General features: G+C 37.9%; 1 protein-coding gene across 1 annotated transcript in view; it reads left to right on the forward strand.

Annotated features, from left to right (window-relative positions):
• Positions 1-9470, forward strand: part of LOC104281107 (cAMP-specific 3',5'-cyclic phosphodiesterase 4D-like) — a gene marked incomplete at its 3' end in the record, with an annotated part of 27892 nt that extends 18422 nt beyond the window's left edge. The window contains exon 2 of the mRNA XM_009878980.1: positions 9279-9470. Within this exon, the coding sequence (XP_009877282.1) occupies positions 9279-9470 (192 nt within the window). The remainder of the gene's footprint in view (positions 1-9278) is intronic.
• Positions 9471-10880: the final 1410 nt, after the last annotated feature.

The raw sequence follows: 10880 nt of genomic DNA on the forward strand, positions 1-10880 counted from the left end.
TTACCAATTTTGGTAAACTGAATACAAAATAATACAATACAAAAATATAAATTAAAAAATCCAAACACTCACAATATAAGGAACTAAAATGGAAGAAACTGAAGTGGAAAGGATTTCAGTTAAACAATTTTGTAACAGCAAAGTACAAAAATTTTAGAGCTCTGAAAACTTCTAAGTTTTAAACAATATATGCCATGTTTTAAAGCGATAATTGCTGCTAACGTATCCCAGCACAAATTCTTGTGGTAGTAGAATTTATATGTGATTTATTGCCAGTAATTGTTTATTGCAATTAGAGAAAAGTTACAACAGCATGAGAAAAAAAAACCCAAGACACTTGTCAAATATAATTATGTCGCCTTTTCATGAAGCTTTCATTGGCATATGGAATCTAGACCAACACTGGAAGACACTTCGATTGCTTAAAGAGACGACTGAAATTTCTTATCCAGCTCCCTCCTGTCCACTCTCCTCTGAATCTGGCCTTGATTTTTTGTAGCTATGTGTGCACATTGTACCTGTGAAACAAACCATCCTCTCTTTGTTGGATTCAGAGAATCATAGAATCACAGAATGTCAGGGGTTGGAAGGGACCTCGAAAGATATAGTCCGGCCCCCCTGCCAGAGCAGGATCCCCTACAGTAGGTCATGCAGGAACATGTCCAGATGGGTTTTGAATGTCTCCAGAGAAGGAGACTCCACACCCTCCTCGTTCTTCTAGTTTGGGCAATAGACCTCCTCTTTGGACTTTTCTGTCCACAGCCCATACCCTTGTTCTGGAAGATACACTTTCTGAAGACAGGCTAGCTTAAGCTCAGTTATGCAAAAGACTTAATAATTATGAGCTGGGTGATGCTGAGGGATGTGACCTCCAATTGTCATAACAGTCCCACCTCCTGGCTCTTTGGACCTCCTTCTGTGCCACTCTGGGCACACTTCTGTGCCACTTCTGTGCCACTCTGGGATGGGAGAGTAGCCAGGAGTAACCACAACTGTTTTTTCCTGTCAGCTTCTGACTGGGACACTCTTTGCCAAAGATCTTTGCCACTAAGCACAGAGTACATGTAATCACATCTTCTGTGACTGTGCCAAGTGTTTATCATCACTGTAGCTATACATATGATTCTTCAGAAGGATGTGTTTGCCAGGAAGCTTCCAATGCATACTCCTTTAGCCCTGGGGAACATTTGTACGTATTTTTTGGATTCTGTCTGCTTTCATCAGCACTGTAAAGTATTGATTTAAGTATAACGGTTCTGAGGAACTACTACTTTTTTTCCTACATACTTGCTTTATCACACCATTAATTAAGAAAGAACATACAAGCAATTTGTTCACTTCTGACAATGGCATCCAACTGAATTCACAGGAAAAGGAGGCTGAGCTCTTTTAGTATTTTGGGTTTTCCCGCTCTGACAGGCTGTCTACTTCTCAGTCGTGATCTTACAACAGCAATCAAGTGGAGAACCATCAGCCCCTGCTGGGACTGCACTCCTAGAAATGCCGTGGTGCTGAAGGCACCCACAGTAGTGAGAGCCAGAGGGTGGCTGGGTCCATCTGGCTGGTGGGCTCCTTGGGAGCACCTCTACATTTGCTGTGTACTCTTTCTCATGTCTGAGATAAGCAGTTGTGTTTTTCAGCCTTCTTTACCTCAGGTTACCTGAAGTAGTTCCAATTCTTCAATATTTTCTGCAGATTTCCTCATTCAAACCTCAATCTGTGACACATTTTACCATAGGTCTTGGCAAAAATATTTAATGTCTTGGTGACCTTTTTTTTATCATTTAAAAATGGCTTACTAGTCCCAATAGGATTATTAGATCAGAACAACACAGAATGGTTAACCTGTCTTAAACCTAGAAGCCTAAACAGATTACCACATTTCATGGAAATTATTTTGCATTTTGTTTCTCTTGCATTTTTTGTTTGCATTTTTATAATACTGCAGTAAGATAACTATTTCAGCTTCCAAGAAACATCAAAACATCAAATCTATGTAACAGGATCTGGAATCTAGCATTCTTATCTGAATGTCACATTAGCAGAAAGATGTTCCCTTGCAAGAGTTAAATTCAGAGAATAAAAATTGCCAGGTGAGGGACAGTCCTCTTTCTGAAGAAAAAATAAAAGGAATCACAAAAGAATCCTGATGTGGCTCAGTGCAACAAGAAAATAGAGTTAATAGGTGCAATAAGGCTTCTGTGCCAAATGCATAGACCACTGAGGTATAATTAAGTATAATGAGGTAACATTATGAAAAGTGTACCTGGAATTGAGTATGGGGAGACTGTTCAAAGCAAAAGCCCCCCAAAAGTGGAATAGTCATCACAGGAAACTGAGTTTGAAAACTTCATAATGAAACACAAAACAGTGTTTTTTCATAGATCATTTCCAAAGATGCTTGCTAGAAAGTAATGAGACAGAAGATAGATAGCTAGAGTTCCCTTGCTAACATGTTTGAGTAGAGTAATTCTTACAAACCTTTTTGCTTCAATGTATTTTTTTGCCCCACACATGTTCTATTTGACTGTTATCTGAGCTTTTAGTATTAGTATTAAGCCTTGTTACACTATAAATATTTCTAAAAACTGTTACTCCAAAAGTGTTGGCAAAAGCCAAGTTCTGCTGCTAAAAGCAAATTTCATGAAATGTCACATTTTCTTCTTTTGCTTGCAGTTTTGATACTGGAAAATCTACCCACACCGCTTCTAAAAATGGAGTTAATCATAGGAGTTGCTTGGTGAATCGCTTAACTGGAAACCCAAAGCCACAAGTAGATAGTTGGATTGAATTCTCCAGTGGTACAAGAAAATTCAGATTTAAATCATATGTTCCTTTTAATATCATTTGCTTACAATTCACTGAAAATATTTTTAAGCAATGGAAGTCATTGTCACATATAGACTATTTTTTTCTTCAAATGTAGAGAGTTGGTGTGATATTCCTTCTAAAATGTCAGTATAAATATTTATGTGTTTTTCCACTCATTTTCCTAAGGTCTTCAGCTTTTTACAAGGCATGAGGGGTGAGACAGAAAGGAAAGTAGGAGAAAAACAGATGTGGTATCTCCTGCATCACTGGGTAGACACTGTCAGAAAGGAAATGTTTTTAAATGTCCTGAGCAGTGAATTAATATAAGAAATTGATGCCGTGAAAAGGCTGAAATCAGAACTTTATAGCCTTGATGTCTATTGAGCAGATATTCTTTATTGCAGCGCTGGGCACACCTGGGATAGCTCCCCCTGGTGTGTGCCCCGAGAAAGGCCAGATGTACAGCTTTTAGACAGTTTAGATATACATATTCATGCAATTTCCGAGAACTCATTAACATATGTTGCCGCCCACTCCCGCATGCATAATACAGTCTTTCGGTGGTCGTCAGGCTCTCTGGTGGTCGTTTTACTTCATCATGGTGGTCTTCATCGGGCTGTCCTGTTGATGGGCTCCATTCAGTTAACTCCTTGTCTTTGTTAAGAGACTCCAAGGCTGGCCTAGGCTGGTTCTGCATATCTTAATGGCCCTTGGGAGTCCTGAAGCATTCCATCTTTGAAGATAAGAGCATCCTGCCCTTGAGGATAAGCTCTGCTTGTGGAATACCTGTCTCACACCTCCATTGTCCCACTAATTCTGTTTGGTAAGAGCATCCTGAGTCTTTTACATACCAGCTAAAACTACAGTTCTGACTATAACTATGGCTCCAGCTAAAACCACAGCTTCAAAATGAGTTTTAGTCCTGCTATTCAATTATATAAATGCACTGATTTGTTTTTATAGGGTTTTTGTGTGATGCTGCAAGTTAACCTATTTAACATTTAAAGTCTAGTGGGAGACTATGGCAGAGGTTGATTAGTAACAAATTCTTCCTTTCCAATAAAGAAAATTCTAAAGTTTCATTGTTATTAAACTGGAAATAGCTATGTCTGACAAAAAATGTGACATCCAAGTCATATTTTGCCTCGATTTAATGCTTCTTCACAAAGATATAATGATATTATTTTATATATTAGCAAATCTGTGGACAGATTTACAGCTGAATTCAGTGGATGTGTTTAGTTTATAAAGTAAAATAAAATTTAAGTACCTAAAATGCATCAATGAAAATTCAGGTCTTATTGGAAGAGTCTCTTCCTCCAGAGAGGAACATTTTTTGTCTCTGTCTTCATTTATTCCTTATGCTGCCTTCTCTGAAGGAGAGATGTAAAACCATTATAGCAGAATCAGTGTCCACCTCATAACAAATCACTTTCTAGTGACATAGTATCTCAAGAGTCTGTACCTTTTTTTTTTAAGAATTGGGTCACAATGGGCATGATTTCTGCAATAATTGAAATTGTCTGTGATAAATAGCTCAAGTGATAAGCAGCTCACTTTTTCGTTGGAAATGGAAATAAAGTTTTATTACTTTGTTTTTGCTCTAATTAAGACCCTGCCCAAAGGCAGCTGTGACAGAGCAGTCCTTTCATCATTATTTCAGTGAATTACAGCTGCTATGCCACATGCATCCATTTGATGTGATGGTATGATTGTGCTTCCAGGTGAAAAAAGACAATGGGACTTCTGGGAAGTAGTGATGTTGAGATGTGTAGGTAGGTGAATGGCTAGAAAGAGTGCTTGACTGTAGGACAGTGAGTTCCTATGATGAGGGACAAAATCTTTTCTTGCAGAACTCACTAGTCCTTCTGTAATGTTTAAACATCGCCTTAAAAAGATAAGGTATCCCTAGAGGATCAATTAATTTGACTCCTGCCTCTCTCCCTCCCCATAGTTTCCAAGATAAGATAGGCTGAAGGTAGAGAGAGACTTAAAGGGAGATATCAGGAGTGTAATTTGCATTCGTAAAAGGTCTAGTAAATTCTTCCGTTTGGGGAGGAATTTGTTTCCTTCCCTCTTCTACTATTGCTTACTTCCCTAAAAACCAAACCAAACAAACAAAAAAGCACGCAAAACTCAAAACCCCAAACAAACACAAACAACAACAAAACCCCCCCAAACAAACAAAATCATAAAACAAAACAAAATTGCCCAACAAAAAGATACAGGATTAAATTGCTAAACTGTCAGTGGCAAGGAAGACCAACATCAAGATTTTCTATGCAGCCTTAATTACAAGCTCTTGTGCATATTCATTATGATACCATTACTCTTTATGTAACTAAAATCTCTGTTTTATATACAGATCTTCCCCTTTGTTCTGTTAGCAGCCTTGCAAAGAGTAGGAAGATACTATTTAAGGGCTCAAAAGAAGTCCACGGAGGGTTTCTTTCACCATATAAAGAAACTGTGGACTCACTAACAATGAAGCAGCATTGCTGAGATCCAGGATCCAGAACCACTCCTGTCCTTGCCACAGATTTTTGCTATTGCCTGAAGCAAAAAATTAATAAGCTTCCTAAAGGTTGCTGGTGATGCTGCAAGTTTAGGGTTTTTTGAGGAGTGCAGAGGAGATCAGCCATGAATCTCAGTACAGAGCCTGGATAATACACAGTGGGCAAGACATTCAAACACTATGAATAGCCAAAAAAGGAAAAAAGGCTGAACTTTCATCTCATGTCACATTTGTCATCATTGAACACTGAATAAGGCAGGCTCTAAGGATAAACAACATCCACTAATGTCATAAAATATTTTGTCAAATTGCAGGCACAAAAGTTGCTGAGTTAGCACAGGCTTTTCACAGCTTTGGCAGCTCTGGAGTTGCAGCAAAGCTCTTTGAACACAGAAAATTCAGTGATGTGTGCACTTTTTAATTCACAGCATATTCTTGCTGTGGCTTAAAACTTAACAGGGGTGGAAAGATAAATATGAAGCAACCACAGCTGACTTTCTTGCAATTTCTGCTCAGGCAAATTAAAGAGTCTATCCTAGTTATATCTCAAACTTTTGAATCTTTTTTTTTTCAGTGTATGCGGCAAGAAAGAACAGCAAAGTCTTCAATTCCACCATTCTGATTTTCTGTTCATCAGATGCAGTATGATCAGCAGAACCACTTCTTGCAGATAGAACTTGTGACAGCCAAAGAATCAATTTATTTGATTTTCAGTGTAATAACATATTTTTCATATGGATTTTGACAGGGTTTTATATTTGGAAATGTTAGCTAATGTCTCAGTAAGAGCCAAACAAGACACTTAACTGCTGTAGCATTTTGGAAACTTTTTAATATAAGCATGTTTCTGGGAAACCAGTGTTGTATTCACACTCCCCTTTGATCCTAGAACTGAACTTTTTTGTGTTGATGCATATTTACACAAAAAACTCTTTTCGTTACGTAGCACGAGCCACACGCTAGCTGACATATTTGGATTCCGTTCGTTACTTTTGACACCCATCTAGTGGATGCAACACAGTATCGCAGAGTCAATGTCACAACACCAATGTGCAAGTCTTCTTGCAGATGCTTGTAGTTAACCTGGTGGTGCAAACCGCAGGTCCTCTCCCAGAAGATAAAACTGTAGTTTTACCTAAGATACTTGTAAATTTTATAATCTGACAGCAAAATCATTCATAGAAGCCTGACTTAGTTTCTGATTATGAGAAATAAGACTGGTAATAAAATACTCATATCATGTCCACTAAAGGTGGGTGAAGAAAATTAAACAAATCTGCAAGGAACACTGTATTTCCTTTAATCCAGTAAAACACCTTTTAATCACTGGAATAATTAGGTCCACTGATAAAGAAATCAGTTTATTAGTAACTCCTTATTCAAAAATTTCTTGCTATGAGACTGACAATCCTCTTCTATTTTACCTAAAAATTGCATGAAAGATCTGCACTCTAAGCCTCAACAGAAAAACAAAGCATGTAGTCTGTGTATTGTTTAGGAGTCTGTGTGTTCCTCCAGGTTTTTAAAGAAAAAATATATTTTATTTAGGCAATGAAATAGAAGGGTTAGGAAATATGGAGATATAATGAGCTTATAGATATTCCAAACCCTTGATTGGTATTGTGAGTCTTTTGTGCTCCTGGAATACTCAGGAATTCATACTCAAAAGGTGTTGATTGCTAGTGAATAATAGTAGTCATGCTTGTAGTAACAGAAATGTGGTTATTCACTTATGGCACTATAAGCTGCAAAGGATATTTGCTGTGTTAACCTTTAAAATATATTTTTCAATACTTTCTGTGAGCATATCTTACAATAATCACAAAGATTCAATGAAAAGAGGAGCTTTGCTTTGTCCAAGATCACCCAGCATGCTGGTGGCAGAACTCTCATTTGATGTCTTACGGAGTAAGCCTTGTTAGCTTGAGATTGATAGTGTTGTGTAGTCATACCAGTCTTAAGGACATAGAAAAAGTATTCAGGCATAATCAAAAGAAATCAAATTTGGAAAGAAGTGGATGTGTTAGTATTTACTGACTCAGTGAAAAGACTATTAAATTGCTATGCTCTCTTGAAATTTGTTTAATGCTATTATCTGAATTTTTTTTTTTTTGAGAAAGTAACCCAACATTTTGCTTTTCTACAAACGAGCATTAAAGGTGAATAAAAAACAAATAATGCACTCTGAGAGTGGCAGAAAGCTTGCAGTTCCAGGAATATGTGCAAAGTAACAATGAAATAAAATATGAAATCAAGGCCCATTCTCTGCCAGGAAATTTGTATCACTGTCAAAATGTGTTTCTTTGATTAGTTCATTTAACAAAGGAAAAAAAGGCCATGGAAGTGCTATCACTTTGGAACTGCTATCACTTTGGAACTGCTATCACTTTGGAACTGCTATCACTTGCAACCTCAGGTCAATGGTAAATAACGGTAAGGAACAAGGTGGTGCAGAGCAGCATGTACCTGCTGTGGTCCCTGTGCCAGGCTGAGGTCTAGTCCAACAGCTGACAGCTTCTAAATATTTTCTCTTCCACTGTCATTAGATATAATTGAAAACCAGTGGGTGTCCTTCACATGAGCACTGTTTTTAAAATTAGTCCTTTAAATGGGTTCGATACAAATACATCGTGTGATGCTAACACTTAACCATGTTTAAATCATGTGAAAGGTCATCTCTCCATCTCTCATTTCTCAGTGCTTTAGCAACGCGATGTAAGTTCCCATTAGTATGGTACACGAGCCCAGGTAGTTATAAGCCAAGGCCTCGTGCAGACCTTTCCTACCATGCTGTAACACTAAATCTGATCTTTGGTTTTACAGAGAGACAACTAGTTAGGGAAACAAAAGTCATCCTCATCCACTTCTAGCCAGATAAAATGTGCTTCATCCCATCAGATGGAGACATAATCTTGCTAACCCACATATTTGTAACCTCTGAGATTGTATGCCACAACACATTAAGTCTGAAAATGAAGCCACATGCTTCAAAAAGGCTCCCTACAGAACTAATAGCAACCGTCAGGCTGCTAAGCAACACAGGTTGCCACGAACACATCCTCCCAGCGCTGCCCACCCTGCGCTAGTTTCTAATTGACTGCAGACTCCAGTTCAAGGTCTTTACACTGATTTTCAAAAACCTTTGTGGAAACGTCACACGCTATGTGGAGGAACATCCTCTCCCTCCTTCTCTTTCTTTCTCTCCCCTACCCCTCAGCCTCTGATGACGGCAGTTTTCCCTAGGAATGATAAGCCTGTTTACTACTCTTAGTACCAAATACAACACAGCTAGAAGTGCTGAATCTGAACTGCCTAGTTCAAAGAAATGAATGGCCACAGAATTCACACTGCTTGGCAGTGAGCAAAGAACTCATTTCTTCAATCTAGTTATAAAATAGCAACTGTAATGCATGCAAGCATGCCCAAGCACACACACGTGCCTTAGTCTCACCCCAGCACTTTGTTTATTGGGATAAGACAAAATATTTGGGTAGTAATGAAATATTAGCATTGAGTACTAGATCACAAAAGAGGCCTCAACTGTGTTAACAGTGGAAGACAGGATAATGAGGGTCCAGCTCAGGGTGGGGAGTGGGGGGAATGGAGATGGGGCCTGAGGAAGAAAACACTGAAACACCATGTTTCCTCAGATGTAGAGCTCATGGATACTCCACATGCAGGGAAGCATGAGGCTTCCTGTATCTCTAACAGTGCTTTTATTTTCTCTAGCAAATTTCTTTTCCTTCAGACTTTTTTTTCTTGTTGTCAGCAATCTTAAAATTTGTTTCTTGTGTGCCTCAGTTTTTGTCTTAGCAATGGACTTGACCAGGTCTATACTTCCCCATTGTTATCAGGAAGCAACTACCTAGTGATGAATTTGTCAGCAGGGTATTTATTACTTTCAAAATTCTTATATCAATGGCATAAATGTTTTCCTCCTTTCTTTTTGCAGTTTCGATGTAGACAATGGTACATCATCGGGACGAAGTCCCTTGGATCCCATGACAAGCCCTGGATCAGGGCTAATTCTTCAGGCAAACTTTGTCCACAGTCAACGTAGGGAGTCTTTCCTCTACCGGTCAGACAGTGACTATGACCTGTCTCCAAAGTCCATGTCCAGGAACTCCTCCATTGCCAGTGATATGTAAGTACATTTTAAAATACTTCTAGCTTATGTTTTTCCAGCCACAAGAAATTTCTTTTAAAAGTCAAAGGTAGTAATCACTTATGCTACTGAAGTCATGGGTAAATTTTTATTTATTTTGTTAGTGAAGCTTGTACTTGTTTCTGCAGTTTTCTAAAAGTAAGGATATCATGAGGGTATATTTGATGCATTTATACACTTTATTAGCTTTGACAGAATAATGAAGACAGTCAGTACTGGAGAAGTTTGATTTCCTGGCTATTAAGTTCTTTTCAAGAGAAGTGATGCAAACTCATTTTTTTCTTCCTAATATTCTTAAGAACAAAGATATTGGTATGTTTTTAGAGAAAAGATTTACCAGCTGGCAGAAGTTAATATATCCAGGAGAGGCAAAAATTATTTCAAATAACCTTTTAACTAAAAGACAAGGTTTTAACAAAAGGCCTTTGAAAAGTTATGCTGTCTTCTATCTGGTATGTTCTTCTGTGATGTGTGTATTTTTTGCTAGCAGGTCATACCTTTCAAGCCGATGTAGGCCCCAGGTTGCATGGGTAGTGAGCTGCAAATCTCAATATATTTGTAAAATATTTTAAATGCCCTAGCTTCTAGTCACTTCTAAGTAGCAAAAATTAAGAATAACTTTTTTGATTTGTTGGTTCACTATCTGCTCCAAATTTCACTGCCAAGTTGGTGTTTGTGGTTCAATTATAAATCACTACAATAAAGGCTTGTAAGAATCGCCTTGTGAACGAGGAAATCTAAAGCATTAAAAATCCATCATTAATATAAATGATATTTTTTAATTAGGCAACATTCAATCAATATCATTTTAAAAAAAACCAGAGTATGCACAGCAAAGGAAGAAGTTTTTTGTAATAATGAGTGAAATTTCACCCGAAATTTAACTCACAGTTAATAATCACAGTTATAATTGAACACTCCTATTTTCAGCTTACATGTAATTTTTAGAAATGTTGATTAGTCCATCTAATTATAGCTCTTTTGCTGTGTAAGTGTCAAGATGAGAACAATTCATGCCCTTACAGAGGGTTTGTGTGAGGTCCACACTTCAGTTAAGCCCTGTAGACTGAAGTACTTAGAAAGGTTTGTGCCCAGTGTGACTCATTTTGGTTGAGAGAGAATGAGCAAGAAAAAGACCAATCCATATTGCCTTGTTGTAAGGTAAAACACATTTCAGTTGCAAATAGTGACCCCCATTCAACCCTGACAGATAACCTTTCTCACAGATAGACAAGAGTCAAGCTTTTAGTGTGGCACCTGCGCCAGGATACTTTTTGGAAAGATTTTTACATTCAAGGGGACAACCCAGGTCACCATATTGCTTAGATGAGTCATTTGAATTAAGAATTCAATTAGTGCTCCATCCTTGAACTCATAATCCACTTCTGC

This window comes from Apaloderma vittatum, unplaced genomic scaffold, assembly GCF_000703405.1.
Source record: "Apaloderma vittatum isolate BGI_N311 unplaced genomic scaffold, ASM70340v1 scaffold18741, whole genome shotgun sequence".
Lineage (NCBI taxonomy): Eukaryota > Metazoa > Chordata > Aves > Trogoniformes > Trogonidae > Apaloderma > Apaloderma vittatum.